Raw genomic sequence first — 18,808 nt, 5'->3', positions numbered from 1 at the left:
TCTCTAACTTCATATAGTCTTCTCTAACACTGGAAGATTGATAGAGATCTTACCCTGCCCACCAATGTGGATGTTGGTCCACTGATGTCCAGCCCAGAATGGGTACTAAATACATGCTGTCAGGCTTTAGGCTAAATGTCATGGAAAAAGAGGAATATGGAGATGTATCAATAAAAAGAGGGAAATTTTTATCAGCGATGTGGAGTTTGGGTTCTTACCTCTTCATTTTCAATCTTCAGAGTGGATAGCCTAGATTGCAGCTGCTGACATCTTTGTACCAATTCACTCTGCACTGGTTGCTGGGCACAAAGCTGGAATACCTAGAAAAGAATAGGCTGTTTTTTAACTTTCCAGACACTTGCTTCTAGTTCTTCACTTTTGTTAAAACTCATAATCAGGTATGAGATATCTACACTGGGCCATAGAACAAAGGATTGCTAAATAAACCAGGAAACAAATTATTTTTAATTCAAATTCAATAAACAACAATTGCCTGGATGTTCACAACTAGTCATACACCACAGTTTACCTTATACAATGGTTAGGCTCACACACTGGAATAAACCAAAAGGGCAGAAGACGGAGGGGAGATAAGTGTGTGGGGAGAGTTCAAGAAAAGGGAATCATTTCCCTTACAGAGGTTTGTGGCTAGAATGGACCAAACCAGGAATGACCTTGGTTCATTCCTTGCCTAATGATCAATGGGATTCAGTTAATTGTGGCAATGGGGACTTGCCACTGCAGAAACAATGCAGTCATGTGACATTGTGCTTTATGACCACACCGCTTAGTGACAGAAATTTTGGTCCCAATTACTGTTGTTAACCTAGAGCTACCTGTATATATACAGAAATGTCCCCAGTGAATATGGAATAGGTGTTTGTTTGGAAACTGGAAGAGCATTGCATCACAATGAGCACAGCTAAGCTAATTGGACTTATAGCATGCATTCAGTACTTAAGGATTGTTCATATTGCTGTAGAATCCTTAGCCAATCATGATTATAGTTTTTTCTGTTTCTTATACAGACTTTTTAATTATGTCTGGAGTGAAGTTTGCAATGAAAACAGAAAATGGAGGAAAAAACTAACCATGTCACCCATGTGGGGCTGAAACTCAAACTTCATGGGTGGGCAGAAAACACTGTTACACATTTCCATCAGACGCTGCTTGTCACTGTTGGCATCCAGATTTTCAACGGCATTCTCAATGGCATCCAGGCCTTCATGCTTTGATTGTTCTAGATTCAGCTCTGCTGATAGGAATGTTCTAAGTGCCCTACCAAGGCTGGCATGATATCCTAAGTCACAGCACTGCTGAAAAAAAATAGGAAAGTAAAAACCACGTAAAATTCAAAATGTTGAAAGAAAATTTATAAATGATACAATATAAAGATAAATACAATAGACAAATATTCATCTCAAAAGATTTATTGTTTTCTGGAAATCAATGGTGTTTACACCAAAACATACATTTATTTAACAAATATAGAGGTTTCCCAGGTTGTAGGAGACCTGATTTATATAAATTCAACTTTACACAAATAATAATAATAATAATAATAATAATAATAATAATAATAATAATAATAATAATAATAATAATAATAATAAAGTTGGAAGGGACCTTGGAGGTCATCTAGTCCAACCCCCTGCTCAGGCAGGAAACCCTATACCATTTCGGACAAATGGCTGTCCAGTCTCTTCTTAAAAACCTGGACCATTCACCACTTCTGGAGGCAGGTTGTTCCATTGGTTAATTGTTCTAACTGTCAGGAAGTTTCTCCTTAGTTCTAGGTTGCTTCTCTCCTTGCTTTGTTTCCACCCGTTGCTTCTTGTCCTGCCTTCACGTGCCTTGGAAAATAGCTTGACACTTTTGGCAGCTGCAGCACACTGCTGGCTCATATTTAGGTGATTGTCCACTAGGACTCCGAGGTCCCTCTCACAGTTACTACTATTGAGCAAGGTACCCCCTACACTATACCTGTGCATTTGGTTTTTCTTGCCTAAATGTAGAACCTTACTTTTTTCACCATTGAATTTCATTTTGTTAGATAGCGCCCAGTGTTCAAGTCTGTCAAGATCCTTCTGTATCTTAAGCCTGTCTTCTGGAGTGTTGGCTATTCCTGCCAGCTTGATGTCGTCTGCAAATTTGGTGAGTTCCCCATCTATCCCCTCGTCCAAATCATTGATATAGATATTGAAGAGTACTGGGCCCAGAACAGAGCCCTGGGGCTTCCCACTACACACTTCCCTCCATGTAGATGCGGTTCCATTGAGGACCACACGCTGAGTATGGCCGGTCAGCCAGCTACGGATCCATCTGGTGGTGGTGCTTTCTACACCACATTTTTCTATCTTGTCAAGTAGTAGATAGTGATCTACTTTATCAAATGCCTTACTGAAGTCCAAGTAAATTATGTCCACAGCATTCTTCTGATCCACTAAGTTTGTCACTTGGTCAAAGAATGCATTAAGATTTGTCTGGCATGATCTATTTTTGACAAACCCATGTTGGCTTTTAGTAATGACTTTGTTTGCCTCTAGGTGTTCGTTGATTTGTTGTTTGATTATCTTTTCCAGGATCTTCCCAGGTATTTATAAGCCACATTTAAGGTGAGAAAAAAAGTGTTACACTGGCAGTGCAAAGTAGTGCAGCTTACAGTTGAATATCTTATTTACACAGTTTGAATTTGTAAAGCTTTCCATAACTGATCAGATATGAAAGTTAGGAAGCATGTGTAATAAGTACTTTCCCTTTTTTTAAAAAAAAAATGCATCACATAAACAATTTGTATTGTGCCAGACTAGGTCAATCAATTGCTTAAATTGAAAACATAGATTTATATAGCAATTTGTTTTAGATGGTGGAATTATAAAACACAGTTTAATCTGATATAACAGAATCTCCTGCTTCAGACTGATTTATCCACTGATACAGCCCATAATAACTTGTCCTCTTAGATCTGTATTCAGTCTTATGAACTGGGACCATTCTCTGCTCTTCCGCTCCCAGTCTCTCACCTCTGGTATTGTATGGTATTATATGAATAACTGATGTGGGCAGGGTATCAAAATAAATTTATTTTATCACATGAGCATGTGGTCCTTGCTCATGCTGGCTAACTGGGTCTATGAAATAATAAATACACTTCTGCAAAAAAAGGCTTTAAGATACTTCAAAAGAGGAGACTACAAAGCCTCTCTCGAAGAAATCAGTCCTGCAATTCAAAAATGCTTTTCCCACTATGGATGAAACACAAATATTCTTCTGTCTGCTTCCAGAGAAAGATGCCTATTATAGGATGCCCTGATGCCAATATAGGAGCATGTACAGGAAAGAGCATAAACTTGTTAAATAAGATATATAATCAAGTAGTTGCTGATAAAGAAACAGATACTTACCACAACATCCAAAACAGAAATCTGAAGTATTTTCTACATTTATTATATGTAGAATACATAATAATAGATGTAGACTACATAATAATAACAACTCTGCCAAAGCCAAATCATATAAAAATAAACTCCTGCCATCACTTGATGAGAAAAAAAAAACTATGTATCAGTAGAAGAGGAACAATGGTTTCAGCTGGTGAGAGGAAAGAAGGGAAGGAAGGAAGGAAGGAAGGAAGGAAGGAAGGAAGGAAGGAAGGAAGGAAGGAAGGAAGGAAGGAAGGAAGGAAGGAAGGAAGGAAAACTTCTGAATGGACAAGTATCCATTTGTTTGACAGAAGTCACAAGCTTACATCTGCCCTACTAGACAAGTATTGCACATAAATGGTGGAACCGAAATGCCATGAATGAAATGAACACGTGCCAGAGAGAGGAATCAGAAAATCAGGAGAGAAGCATAAATGTATGTAGTTAAACTGAGTCCTGCAATAACCTGCTCACTGTGACATGACTGGGTACAGTGCCAAAAGTCTGGGGCAGGTGTGGAGAGTCTGCTTGTAAAGCAGCAATTGTTGGTTTTACTGGAAGCAGGCAATGAAAGAACAATAAATTTAGTCAAGAAGCATAAAAACTAAATAGGGATTAAACAAAAAAAACAAAAAAAATGGTTGATTAAGAATCTGCACATGTCAAGGCTATTTTAATTCATAAATATTCAGTAGTTTCAGCTTTGCAACCAAATTAACATTCCGTGTTTTTCACAGATCATGGAAGAGAAATCGTGAGAATCTTGCCAATGAGGGAAGTCACCAGAAATTTCAAAATGACTAATATTCATCTGTATTAATATATGGTTTACTCTGTCAGAGTTGGAGCCTTATGAATGTAGCTTTCTCAGGTGCAGGTTTCTCTTTCATAGAATAATTTCCCACCATTGCATTCCTCTCTATAAAACCAGATTGAATGATCTGTGTGGGAGTAGATGAGAACAGAATAGATGACTCTATTTTTATATTTCCATTCATGAACATGAAATTATAATTTATAATCCCCATTGGAAATCAGAAGAAGAAAATTAATTCATCTAGGTTTTCCAGCTCAGCACTCCTTCCTTATTTTTTTTGCATTTTAAAATATCCCTTAAATTACATGTACAAGTGTATCAGTCTCACTCATCTTTCTTGGTTATATAAATACTTGATGCATGCTTTTTCCAAAGATTTTTTAAAAAAATAAGAATTCAAACAAATTAAATTCTCAACATGACAAATTAACCCTTCATCCACTAAAACAATCTTGAAATACAAAGCTGGTAATATAAGAAAATGTCCAACATTCCAAAATTCAGCTTAAAAAATACGTTTGTCCACACTTTTACAGGTTGCACATTTATTGTTTAAAAGTACATTGATGAATCTAAAGACACAAATTCAGTAAATGAAGTTTACTGCCTATAAGAGTGCCAAGATAGTTAAATTTATAACCGGAACAGTGAGGGTTGTGTAAAGAGTTAGAACACACAGTTATAGCTGATTGCTTGGTGAGATGGCTCCTTGCATGAGGCAATCTAAGCTGTGATTGGTTGCTTTGAGTAAAAAGGGGAAGTCTCCTTGATTCCCGCCTTTTTGCCCTGTGTGTCCTGTATGCTCTCTGTTGATTTATCTGATGATGTTGCTGATGTGTTGATTTACCTGACTATGCTCCTGATTTGCCTCTCTTATTTACTGTAAATATATTTATTTATATAAAACAACAAGTTCTTGTCAGCATCTCTGAGTCCATTTGGATACTGGTTGCACAATTCCCTGACAAAGAGACTCCTCCTTTTACTGTTTTGATTGTTCTTTATAATTAATCTTGCATTATTTTCTTATTTCTTTTACCATATAGATGGTTTAAAGTCAAGCATTCTAATTTATATTTTTCGGGACTGATGCAAAAATAAAACACAGATCAGAATTCTGGAATACATAAATACTTCATCCAAAAATGGATAAACCAGTTAATAAAGATTTGCAAATTATATGAAGTACATTTGAATTTTTATGAATCATATGGATATTATCAATATAGATTTAGCCAATCCAGACTTAAATTCAATAAATGCTAGCCTGACAAAACTAGAAAAGACAGATGTGTCTGTCCCTACTACTAGCCTTCTATAGGCACTGTGCTGAAGGAGGAGGCCAATGATTTGCTTGTTTGAACATTTATTTCACATACCTTCCTTAATGTGTTGAATTGGGACTGAAAAGACAAGTTACACTTAGGAATATTTTCTGTTTCTCAGCCCAATCTTATAGGACTGGCTGCTATGGTGAAAAACACAGTAAGGCATGTTAAATATGCCAGCATGTGTATCCTAGAAGAAAGACCAGCTGTAGAGTCATTGAATAAGGAGAAATGTTGATATATTCTTTGTGTAAACTTCATGCATTCCTATATAACCTTAAGAAAATTCACCATTCATCTCAACAAATTGGGTTGGTTTCAAGATAATTTGGATAAATGAGGTTGTTTAAATCTTTCAGACATTTAAGATGAATTGCAAACCATTTTACGCATTCTGTTGTAATTCCTGGAAATCATTCAAGCAGTAAGTCAATACAAAAAATAAGAAGAAAACATAAGGTATTTATAAAAAAAACTATGAGATGAAGACATGGCTATTTTATAGTATGTCCCATTGATGCATGCAAATTAAGGTTGTTCCCAAAGCTTTCTACAAAAGTTGAGGAGTGCACACTCCAAAAATAATGTTAAAATAATGGAAATACCTGACAATTGCAGAATTTGGTTTGGCTATTTAATTAGTGCTGTGTTTAAATGCTGTTGTCCTTCAATAATTAAATGGAACACAGATAAAAGATAAAATCTCCATATGAACTTCTGCCACTGAAGAAATTAACTGAGGAGAACAACATAATGAGGCTTAAAGCAGAAACATTCTGGAAATACACCACCAAAGTACACTTACATCAATGAGGTCTGACAGGTCATGGATATAATACTTGAATACAGATGCATTGGTGGCTTCCAGAGCCAACAGATATTCATTTCTTGCCTTAATAGCCTTCAGTTTATTTTCTGTGTATTTTGCTTGGCGCTGAAAAATATACAAATGGATTTTTATTATAAAATAATTAAAATGAATAAAGCAATCACCTTGAAAGAAGGAAAAAATATTCTGCAAAATCAAGAAATCATTTCACTTTCTTTTTAACCCAGACTAAGAAATCTTGACACTTTTAGGCAAAACAAATGCATCATCATATAACAACGATTCAAGGAACTGTTGAGTCCTGAAGAGACAGGAAGGTGATCTAATCCATAGATGGCCAAAAAGTGGTTCACAGGAACACATAAAGTTAATATATCCAATCCTAGAAGTATGTTTGTAACCTGAAGATCCCTGCAGAATTTTATTTGGCTCTGATATGGACACACAGGACTGACATCAGCAGAAGGCACTAAAGAGCCAAGTGTGAACAAAGGTCTGATACCCAAATCCTCCAAATTATAGAGACCGATCATGTATCACTAGAATTTAATATACCGTCTGCACTAGGCAGCTGGAAGCCTAGGCCCACACACATATTTACATTCCTCTGCCCAGAAGAATAGGAAACAGGCCTTCCTGACCTAACCCAATCAATATGTGAATACTGTATATATGGAACATTAATAATTTAAACCATCATAAAGTTAAAATTAATTCAATATTTATTGATTGATTTCTTTACTTGAAAAAATCCAAAATGGGTAACATTTAAAAATATTTTACAATAAATTAGAATAATTAGAAATAAGCTCTATGGCTCTAATTATTTATTAAAAACTGAAATCCGAAATACAATGCAGTATAATCCTAAACCAGATGGGAAGGCACAGCAGCACCTGTCTACCCAAATATTTGATGAAGAGGTCTTAAACTGTCACCAAAGATTTACGATGTTAGCTGTCAACAGCATCTGAAGCAAAAGGAAATTCCACAGCTGAGACTGTGGAATCAAGAATCTCATTCACAACTCACTGCATAGCAAATAGCCAGTGATGCAATAACCCAGTATGTCACCTACAGTAAATCTTCCTATAAGGACAAATTACATGTAGTCCTTGAGTTATTGGGACCAGGACTGCTATTGTTAAGTAATGAGGTCGTAATGTGTGAAATCATGTGACCACATCATTTAGTGATGATGATCCAGGCAGTCCCAGTTGCTGTCATAATCTCAAGATGTGTGGGTCATTAAGCAGGCAGGAAATAACAGGAGCCATAGGTAAAGAGAGCAACAGTGCCACACAGGGACAGGGAAGATCCACCCTATACAAGCTGCATGCAAATTGAAGAAGGGAGTGCTTCAGTGTGGCACAAGAGCAGGAAGGCTGGAAAAGGAGGGCACAGAGTACATGTGAGAATAGAGAGTCAAAGAAGGAGAATGCTGGTGGCTGAAAATGTAGGGAAGTCCGGGTGAATGCTGATGGGGGCATGCTTGCAAGAGCAGGTCTGGAAAAGGAAGACGCTGGTGTGTGTGTGTGTGTGTGTGTGTGTGTGTGTGTGTGTGTGTGTGTGTGTGAGAGAGAGAGAGAGAGAGAGAGAGAAGGGGAGAGGAGGATAGTGGTGGGTGTGTGCATGCGAGTGCAGGGGGAAGAAGGTGTAGTGTGTGCAAATGAGCAAAGAGGGAGGAAGGGTGTGGTGTTTGCATACAAGGAAAAGGGGGGGTAGGACACCACAGTGCATGCAAGCGAAGAAAGGCAGGGATGGGGGAGACTTACCTAAGCAATTTGTGACCTTCCCTGCACGTTTCCCCATTGACTTTACTCTTGTTAAGTCAGCAGGGAAGGTTGCAAATGGCAATCAAGTGACCATGGAACACTGGAATTGGTCATATAGTAAGTGTAAGTTGGTTTTAAAGTGTTCGAATGTTGTTCATGTAACTGTAGGGGTGCTACAAAGGCTGGAACTTTAAGGGCCAGTTGTAAGTTTCTTTGTTCAGTGTCATTCTATCTTTGAAAACCAATGGTCAGTCACTTAATGAATGGTCATAACTCGAGGACTATCTGTATACTGCACTGAGGAACAAAAGAGGGAAAAAAAATCCATTGGCTGTGCTTATTTACTTTACTTGTTTCATGCATGATCCTATGAAAAGTGTGCTTGTATTTCTGTATCTCAGTACAATGAGCATTTCCAATTAAGATTATTACTTCTTAAAACAACACATCCAAGGTAGTCTTCTGCAAATATTAAGCTTTTCCCAACTTTTTAAATAGTCTCTCTGCTTATGGCACTATGTTACATTACCTCTGCAAATTAAAAGATTTAAATATCAAATTGCTAACTATTTGATACATAGTATCTTTATGTACCATGCAAATTAGTTTCAATTTGAACACATTTACATAGTTGACTAGGGATAAGAAGAAATGGATCAGTGCCAAAACGACCTCCTTGGACTTTTGATTCCTGTACCTCCTCATTCCATTTCATGAATACTCATACCTAAATATAGTTTCTAGACCTCAGGTTAATCCCTGAGCCATTAGGTCAGTATTTCTGCTATTTCCCCATTAAATATCTCTTCTCCCTTAACGCCCTGATAGATATTCTATTGTGTATTAGATTCGCAGCAAACACTCAGCAGTTGCTCTTGGTAAAGAGAGCTTTGCAATTACCTAGCAGTTAACCCTGTTGTGCACTCACCTTCTCTTTCATTTTCTCAATCTTCTTGACTGAGCTCCGTCGGACATGCTTTTCTTCAAACTTGACACTGGAGGCTGAATCAGGGGAGCGTGGAGTTTGCTTTTCCTCCTGCTTCACAGACTTACCAATCTGTTTTTCTTCTTGCTTCTCTGCCTCTTTCAGCTTGCTTTGGGCACTGATGCTGTCAGCATTGTACATATGGTAGGTCTTCATTACCTGCAAAGGCAATTCTCACTTAATAAACCACCTTACTTTTTTTAAAAAAAAATCCCACTTGGAAACACCTGAACATTAATCAACCAATGCCTTCAAAGTAAACTTAAAATTCAAATAGAAAAATACCTATAACTATTCTATGCACCTACTATACAGGCAGTCCCTAACTTATGGTGGCAACTGGAACCAGAATTTCCACTTCTAAATGATGCAGATGTAAAAGTGTGACCGCATTGCTTAGCAACAGAAATCTCTGCAGTCCCAATTGCCATGCTTAATCAAATCCCATTGTTGTTAGGCAAGGCAACTTCTTGCCAGTTCTCACAATCAAGTCAGTGGGGAAGCTGGCAGGATGTTGTAAGTCCCAGGTGACTTACAAGCAGGCTGGCAGGCAGGTTAAATGGCTACTGCAGGGTGGGGGAAGGCACGAGGGGGTATACAAAGGTGTGAGGAAGGTGTGGTAAGGCTTGGGAAAAGTAGAAAGGAGGCGTGACATGACTCGTGGAGAGTGTGCAAGAGTACAAAAGAGCCATAGCAAGGGTTAAGGTGGGTCCATGAGGATGCAATGAAGATGCAAGGGGGTGAAAAAGGGAGCAAGGAAGGTGTGGTTAGGGTCAGGAAAGGTATGTAACCGGTGCAGCAAGGGTCAGTGAAGGTGCGCAAGGGAGGAACGATGAGGCTCAGGAGGGGGCACAATTAGTTGGTGCAGTATGAGCAGAGAGGGGCTAAGGGAGGGTATGTGGATGGGGACGACTTATCCCAGTTAATCTGATCACGGAGTGCTGCAACTGGTCTTAAGTGCAAACTAGTTGCTAAGCACCAGATCATGGTCATGTGACCATGGGGGTTATGGGATGGCCTGAACTCTCAAGGATCAGTCATAACCAATACTCGTTCAGCACAATTGTAACTTTGAATGGTTGCTGAAAGAATGGTCATAAGATTTACCTATAGAACTCAAAAGGATCAGCAAAGGTATGGAACATTTTAAAACTCTCATGTGATTCTGATGGCTAACCCAGGGCCTCCACTACTTTATCCTAACTCTGCTTGTCAAGGTTTGCTGGGATTTTTCTTTCTTATTAACATATAATTTTTATTAAAGAAAAGTTTTAAAGAAAAATAACAATTTTGAAAAAAACCTGAAGTAATAAGTGAAAAAGTGCAAAGAAATAGAGAAGAAAAGGAAAGAAAATAAAAGTTATAAAGAAGCAGCTTTTGATACTGGAAACAGAAGTACATTTATATTTTACCCTCTCTTTCTAGGGTTACAGTATAATCTTCTTTTCCTAATCTATCTTTTTAAATCATCAAACTCATAAATCACAAGTTCATTTTTTCATTTGTTAGCAAAAAGTCCATAAGGGGTTTCTAGTCACTAATAAATATGGGTTTTGTTCTTTCTCTAGTCAGACAAGTCAATTTTGCATCTTTGCTAATTGCATCATCTTCAGCAGTTGTTCCTCCATTGTGGTTATTTCAGATTCTTCCCATTTTTGTGCATGAAATAATCTTCCAGCAATTATAACATATAAAATAGCTTTCCACAATGCTTTTCTAACTGTTTATCCATTAGTTATAAAAAGAAAATTTCTGCTTTCAAATGAATATTAATCTTTAAAATTCTTTATTTTTAACTTTATTTGAACCCCAATTTTTTTTGTCACAATAAAATGACCCTTCATGTTTTTCGCATTTCCAACATAAATTGAAAATACCTTTATACATTCTAAATAATTTTTCTGGAGCCTGTACCTCTTTATAAAATTCTCTTTTAAAGTATAACATAATGTAAATTTCAGTCCCTTCAGCCATGTATTTCCTACTGTTCCATCAATACATTATGTCCAAATTTTTTAGGAACGTTTCTGATATTTGTTTGAATATCAGTAGATGTGGGTCATTATGCATAGTGCAAATCTCTATTGTAGTCCATACAACAAAGCTCCAATGATTTTAACGTCTACTGCATGAAGTGAAACACCCTATTAGCACAAGGCTATAAAAGGCCAGATGAAAATAGGAAAGAGAGATGAACAGATAAGAAAGAAGTACAAGAATAATTCTTGTTCCAACTGGAATGTGACAATATGGGGATAAGGACAAGGAGAAAAAGGTCATTAAATAGTATTCCTTTGTTTTCCCCAGGAAGTTGATATCTTTACTTTAAAAAGCAATTACTAGAAGAGAGACCACTTTTTAACTGACCGCATGGCAGTCCATGCCCTATCAGTGCTAATCCTGCTCAGCAATACAAAAGGCAACATAGACAGCAGAGGCTGACTCTGCTAACAATCAGCCTTTCTTTTTGTTTCTCTACAGTCCCTCCATTGTTTTGGATCAATACTGACTTTTCCCTTTCTCACTGGCATTTGTTACAAATAAGTGAGCTCTAATAGTTGAACCACATATTTTGATTCCTGTCCTTCTTTGCATTTTGGCCCTCCTGATAACCTTTTGAACTTGGCAAAGATCAAATATCAAAAGTTTTGTTGTTGTTAATTGCGAAGTCGTGTCTGACCCATCGCGACCCCATGGACAACATTCCTCCAGGTCTTCCTGTCCTCTATCATCTTCTGGAGTCCATTTAAGTTTACACCTACTGCTTCAGTGACTCCATCTAGCCATCTCATTCTCTGTCGTCCCATTCTTCTATTGCCCTCAATCTTTCCCAGCATTAGGCCCTTCTCCAGTGAGTCCTTCCTTCTCATTAGGTGGCCAAAGTATTTGAGTTTCAACTTCAGGATCTGGTTAATTAACACATCATCTAGACATGTTTAAAACTTAGATAGATAGATAGATAGATAGATAGATAGATAGATAGATAGATAGATAGATAGATAGATAGACAGACAGACAATAGAGATTTATTTACTGAAAATCAGTTATATCCTCTCTTTCCCACAGATTCTGATCAAGGTAGCTTACATTATAAAATTTACAAACTGACTTGAAAAGATGCAAAAGATGCACCCTTCCAATTACATCATAGACCTTCATGAAATATTAATAATAACTGCTTTGTAAATGTGTGCTCAAACAGAGAAGAGATCTATGTTCCAATTTTAAAATCCTGCTGCAAGCCAACTCTGGCCTCAAATCCTTCCAGTTTGCAAGCACCAAGCCCCTGAGTCTTCTTTCACCTCAATTTGAACTTGACCGTAATTTTTGTTAGGTGGAATATATGTTCTCATTTCGTTACTCCTTCTGGAGCAATTAAATCAACACTCCTTAGTTACAGGAAAAAGTAACAGTTAAAAATGCTAACCCACTCAGTATTAAAGGAAGCATAATTTATCTATACGGTAACTCTGAATTATTATCAATGAACAGAATTAAAGGTGACATTTGGAATTGCCTTAAAGAGGAAGAAGTATTCTTTCCATGTACCCCTATTCCCATTACTTCTAGTGAAAGACATCTGGCACAAGGCATCAAAATTATGTAAGTCCCAGTTTTAATGGTTTCATATATTTAAGGATGTGTCAACATGGTCGATCCATATTTTCTGCCAAGACTGACATCAAGGTCCAGGGTCAAAGCAATTACATAAGGATTCAGTCCGGGAGTCTAAGTATTATGAATACCACACGCTATTCCCATCAAGGGATTATATTAAGATACTAGATGAGCATCTATTTTGCCAGTCCTGCCTTGTCTTTCTCCCCCTCTCTTTTAATTAGAACTCTCACACCTTCCTATAGGAACGAGCAAAGGAGTTTGTCTTGAGTAGCCCAACTGAATAAAGAAAATAAAACTCATATTTTTTTTTTAAAAGCCCACTCTTGATTATCCTATACTTAACACTGTTGATCAATTGCCTCAACAGAAAAACTTGCCTCTGACCATGATACAGCCCTGCCTATTTTGCAATACTATACTTCAGACTTTGTCCTCGAAAAGTTGTTCAGGTCTGATGTAAAACCAGGATTCATGGAGGAACTTCACTTTGTTGATATTTTAAGAAAATAACTACTCAGAATTTGTACACAGATTTGGAGATACTGGACGTAAGACCTTCTCAGTATGACACTCAGATAGAAGGATTACCTGAAGGAAACTCTTCAAAATGTTAAACAAGAATGCACAAAAATGATACCAACGTTTTGGAATGGACTACTTCCTTCTATTTTTTCTTCTTCTGTTCAGTCATTGTCTGATTTTCAGAGACTGCCTGGACAAGTCCTTTTTTGGCAAGTTTTCATAAGTGGCTTGCCATTGTCTCCTTTCTAGGACTGACAAAAAGCGACTGGCCCAAGATCACTCACTTAGTTTTGTGACTAAACAGTTTCCTGGTTTCAAGCCTAATGCCTTAACAACTACACCAAATTGCCTTTACTTCCCTATATATTATTTGCCTATAGAGAAGTGCCATAGGCATTTAGGGGATTCAGTCCTTTTGATTTCCTACACGGAAAAAACCAAGAGGAGTCCTGGATCAAATGAACTTCCAGGACCAAAGATTCTGATTATGTTATCTCTCTCTCACACACACACAAAAGGGCAAAAAATTCAATGGCATATTTCAGGAATAACTGCACAATAAGACTGATATCATATAAGGCTCTCAAGAGGTAGAAGAAAAAGTGTTGCTTTTCGTTGCCTACTCAAGAATACACATTTAAGCTACTGTAGGTGGCAAAGCTCACTTATGATGATCAAAAATGGAGTACATAAATCACAAAGTAGATTTGAAATGGAAAAACCATCTAGTCGTAAAATTTTAAGAAAGTATGTTGCTTCATTAGGAATATATAGATTAAAAGATCTAGCAAAACAAATTGATAGTTATGTGCCAGATGCACAGAAAGTATGAAGAGACACATATCTTATCTTTGTAACAAAAAGCAAACTTAGAACCACTGTTAGAATATGTCAAGTAAGTATTTACAATCAACCCAGGCTGCATTAGTACAACACAAACATGCTACCAGAGATGCAAACACAATAAAGCAGAAACATCTATTCTAGAACAGGGGTCCCCAAACCCCAGTCCATGGACTCGGACTGGTCCACAACATGCCAGAAACCAGGCCACGCAAACAAGAGAAGCCCCATCCGCGAGATGCAGGAAGCATGTGAAACCACGCCACCTCCAATTCATGGAAAAACCTCTCTCCACAGAACCGGTCCCTGGTGTCCAAAAGATTGGGGGACACTGTTCTAGAGAATTAGAGATACACTGAAGAAAGAAATGCAAAACATGCTAGAATTAAGTTTTGTTGAACTTTCATACGGTGAATTCAGTGAATATAATTATAGTGATTTCTCCTAAGTCAAATGGAAAGGTAAATTTCCACTGCATCAATGCAGTGGAATGTTACCAAGGATTTTCTGAATTAGATTATATCTTTGGTGTCAGAAAGAAGTTAAGCCAGAAGAGAAGAAGATGCAAATTATTTAATAGATGCAGCCTTCAACTACCAAGAAAAACTAAGATCATTATTGCCCTCGCAGTCTTAATCAACAAAGCTTAATGGACTCCTGAGTGTAAAGAAACTTCTTAAGAACTTTGTATAATCTTCCCATATATAAGAGTAACAGATTTCAGTCTTCTTTCTGCTTTGAACATAGATGCCTTTGATGTATAATTGAGAGTGATAACACAAAACTCTGAAAGAGGAAACACGTAATTCTTTATATTTCAGAAAAACGTTTATCAATAAAAAAATCAACTGAAGACTGGGAGTCTGAATGGGAGAAAATCTACTCAACACAAATGACCTTCAATGGAATTGAAGGGATGACAATCCAAGATGTTACAACATAGAGAAAAGCCAGCTGCTAACTTGACTGAGAGAAAATTGACACAGAACTCTGTAATCTCTTCCTTAACTCTTAATTTAGGAAATAGGTAGACTTAGAAATAGAGCAGGAAACACATAAATCAAATTCACCTCATGATCCTAAAATATGCAGGCTTAGATTTGTTTTTTGCTGTCTTCAATACAGGAAAAAACTATTCCTTGGCTGTTTAAAATTGCTAATCAAACAATGTTTGAAAATTCATGGAGTAATGCAGTGCAATTAGTTTGCTTGCCAACTAACGCTAAAAAAAAAACTGCTTATGCAACATAGTTTAATATGCTTCTTAATTAGAGGGGGGAAAAACACTGTCTGTTCAATGTGTCATCCCCAACTCCTAAAAATCCAAAAAACAGTCTTTGTCCTTGAAAAGTTGCTCAGATCTGATTTAGGACATGCGGATGTCCATTGTGTGGATGAGTGAATCTCATTTTGCTTTTCTGGCAGATTAAAAGTGATAGTCAGAAATCCTTGCTCATCTCCTGTAAATAAGCCAGAGATTCACTGGTAGAATGAGATATACATTCTGCCTATTCCATGTTTTCTTGTTGTCATCCTCAAGGATGAGCAATGTAGATCTTACTGAATCTTAATTTCCAACCCAAATCAGCATAATCATTGCTAATTGATGCTGTGAGGTATAATCTAGCAACAGATTGCTGACTTAGAGAAACTGCTTAAGAAAGAAACTGATGGAATTCAAGATAAATTAGTAAAAGCAAATTAATGTAATTTCTACATTAATTGCAGAATATAAATTCTAGGAATTCTATTCATAGAAATATGAATTCTATGCTAGGATATTTAATTTGCTGTTAAAATTTAAATAGATAAATAAGGATACTGCAAATGTTACTGCCTTCCAGAATGTGGCTAACACTCAGCCCTTCTTGCAGGTACAACGCAAAACTGAGAGTTGAGCCCAGCACATGTAGTTTTGCAATAGGAATGTAACAGTAATTTGATTGTGTGAAACGAATGAATGGTCATTAAGCAAGGACTACCTGTATGTTGTTGATCAGAGTTATGCTGCGTAAGGTAGGTGAGCATACATAGTTAATCAATCAATAAAGAAAGAATTATCCAGATTAATAAATCTGTGCCATACCTCCTTCATTGTTTCAATTCGTTTTGGAATTAATCTTCCTATTCTCAAAAGTAAAGCTTTCTATTTGGTAAAGGGTTATTATTCTTTCACCGTACAAATCTAGATTTCTTTTTAAAGATCATTTGTAATGAAATGTGTGGATGACTTTATGGGAAGAGGTGGAGAGATGCTGTCTAGGAAACAATCAGGCAACAGAGGCATAAATCCAGGGGCTTAGTGGTCAGAGAAAGAAACTTAGGAAGGACCTGCCCTGATGGATTAAGCAGTTAAAGGTGATAGTGGGAAGTTTGTACTTTCACTCTTGTAAGACTGATATCAGTCTTCCCAGGTAAACCTGACAGGAAACATGAACTAATAGTGAATTAATTCTACTTTATTATAATGCTATATTAATAGAAAGTACAAATTTCTGACCATCCATTGAAAAATATAATTGACTTCTATATCTTCAGAGATTTAACTCATGGTTTCTTTCTCCCATCCTTCCAAATGTACTCAGCGTGGCTTCTTTATATAAAGTTATCTCTGCTCTGGATACACCATTAAAATTTGTCAATCCCCTGCCCCAGTTTACCATTATTTTCAATAACGTTCATAGTTTTTCCCCAAAAGTTCATTAGTATTACTCATTCTCATGTAAAAGTATCTCACAGTCAAAATTGCCAGGTGATATGTATGTATCTATGTACATTCATAAAGGGAAAAAACAAATCAATACTTAAAATTCTTAGCAGTCACATTACATTGGACCCTAGCAATTACATTTCTTCAATGAATTTGTTACAAATCAGTATAAAATCCTACCAATAGGACTTCTCTAGTCCAGGGGTGTCAAACTGCCGGCCTGCAGGCCGGATGCATCATGGTGAAACTGTGCCCACCCCATTGCCAACAATGGAAAAAAAGTCATGATATGTTGCGACACATCACGTAATGTTGCGAGTCTGACACCCTTGTTCTAGTGGCTTTATTAGGGTTAACTATTCCTTTTTTCTAAAAAGCAAGGTTAAAAGCCACAAACAAGGCACACCCTCTATTCATTTTTAGAGCACTTCTAGAATGTCACCATACCAGTTGTATGTTCAAAATGATGAACATCTGCAGCTGGAATTCAGTTTAATAATAATAATAATAAACACCACATAAAGGTTTTAGGTTTGCAGCTGTCAAAAGGCAGTTCCCAACATTTGCCTATAATAAGGTATAACCTTTATCCCTGTGTGATTTGCTGATTCATATAAATTAGACAAAATTGCAACATCAGCCTGTATCTAGACCATCATGATTACTAGTTCTACTTCATGGCAGGGTCTCATTGCTTTTGCCTCAAGAGTTTCTGTGAAACATCTTTTCATGTGGCAACTGGGTGTGGAGAAAAATATTTGCCAATGCAATCACCCTAGCTGACCAAACAAAATCCAAAAACTGTCTGCTGTTTGGGGAAATGCCTCAAAGAAAACATTCAAAGAGCCTAAATTTAAAAATAGAAGTAATTTGCTCTAAGTTGCGAAGTTTCAGTAAACCTGAAACAGGTTTAATAAATATTAAACATTTCCAATTCAAGCATGAAAGAAGAGATGCCCAGAATTTTTATGAGCACATGCCTCCTTTTGTGCCAGTCAGATTCTAAAAAGCCAAATTAAAAAAAAGTTATACAAGCATCTAATGCAAATAATTATTGCATGTGTATTGCAGGACAAAAGCTTGTGCCTCATGCATTCCTACATTTGTGATGAAAGAAACCATTGTGTTTGGTCCATTTGCAGCCAAAACTGACTTCAAAGCTGATACTATCTTTCAATTAAGAGCCCAATGATTTAACTAAACACTCACCAATGTTCACTCAATGTAGAAAGTAATCCCACACCAGCAGCAAAGGCAACAGGGATGAAACCAGAGAATTAAAATGAAACAATAGAAGAAAATAATTTCTGGTGCTTTATTGCCATTTTTGTAACACACAGAGGAAAGTCAAACTTTTTAATATGTTGTTACTTTCTAAAAAGAGGGGGGGGGGAGCCAAATGGATTTACCGTGTAGAGCTCATTCAGGACTTTCATCAGGTCTTCTTGGAGTTGCTGTCCAACTTCTTTACTCTGCAATGCAAAATGAACAACAGAAAGTTAGCTGGAAAAAAGATATGGTGGCTGCACGCATGTTACAACGTTCACAAATTAATTGCTGAGGGTGAAGTGTTTGTTCTCCGAGCTTGAGGGTTGGTTTCTGAACGTTTCATTATCAGGCTAGGTAACATCTTCAGCAGAGTCTCCTGAACTCAGCTGGAGATGTTATCTAGCCTGGTAACGAAACGTTTGGAAACCAACACAAAAGCTTGGAAAATGAGCCTTCATCCTCATCCGACACCTGAGCTACAGATATTCACCACTATTTTCAAATTGGCACAGACTCTTATGCCCAAATTGAAGAAACATTTTTAATAAAGTGAAATGGGCTGTGTCCAAAACCAGCCAAATATCGGTACTGTTTTGGAAAAGGAAAGCAATCTTTTCTACAGAAAACAAACAGTTCAGTGTCTATTATTTGATAAACTTTTGCTTTATAGGTATTTATTATCAAAAA

The 18,808-nt window shown here is 37.0% G+C and overlaps 1 protein-coding gene across 5 annotated transcripts in view; it reads right to left on the bottom strand.

Moving 5' to 3' along the window:
- The window catches only part of SRGAP2 (SLIT-ROBO Rho GTPase activating protein 2), a 79,151-nt gene extending 60,830 nt beyond the window's left edge, over positions 1-18,321 (bottom strand). For 2 of the 5 annotated variants that reach the window (XM_039320055.1, XM_039320058.1), the window contains exons 1-5: positions 18,262-18,321; positions 9,100-9,315; positions 6,373-6,501; positions 1,092-1,316; positions 219-320 (exon numbers count right to left, since the gene is read on the bottom strand). In XM_039320055.1, the coding sequence (XP_039175989.1) occupies positions 219-320; positions 1,092-1,316; positions 6,373-6,501; positions 9,100-9,315; positions 18,262-18,288 (699 nt within the window). In that variant the 5' untranslated portion in view covers positions 18,289-18,321. Of the gene's footprint in view, positions 1-218; positions 321-1,091; positions 1,317-6,372; positions 6,502-9,099; positions 9,316-18,061; positions 18,216-18,261 lie in introns of those variants that run through there. The other 3 variants (XM_039320057.1, XM_039320059.1, XM_039320054.1) reach the window with 2 other exon arrangements.
- Between the last annotated feature and the right edge of the window lie 487 nt (positions 18,322-18,808).

Source organism: Crotalus tigris, unplaced genomic scaffold (genome assembly GCF_016545835.1).
Source record: "Crotalus tigris isolate CLP2741 ecotype Arizona unplaced genomic scaffold, ASM1654583v1 scf7180000023618.1514416, whole genome shotgun sequence".
Lineage (NCBI taxonomy): Eukaryota > Metazoa > Chordata > Lepidosauria > Squamata > Viperidae > Crotalus > Crotalus tigris.
This window is presented reverse-complemented; position numbering and strand designations above follow the sequence as displayed.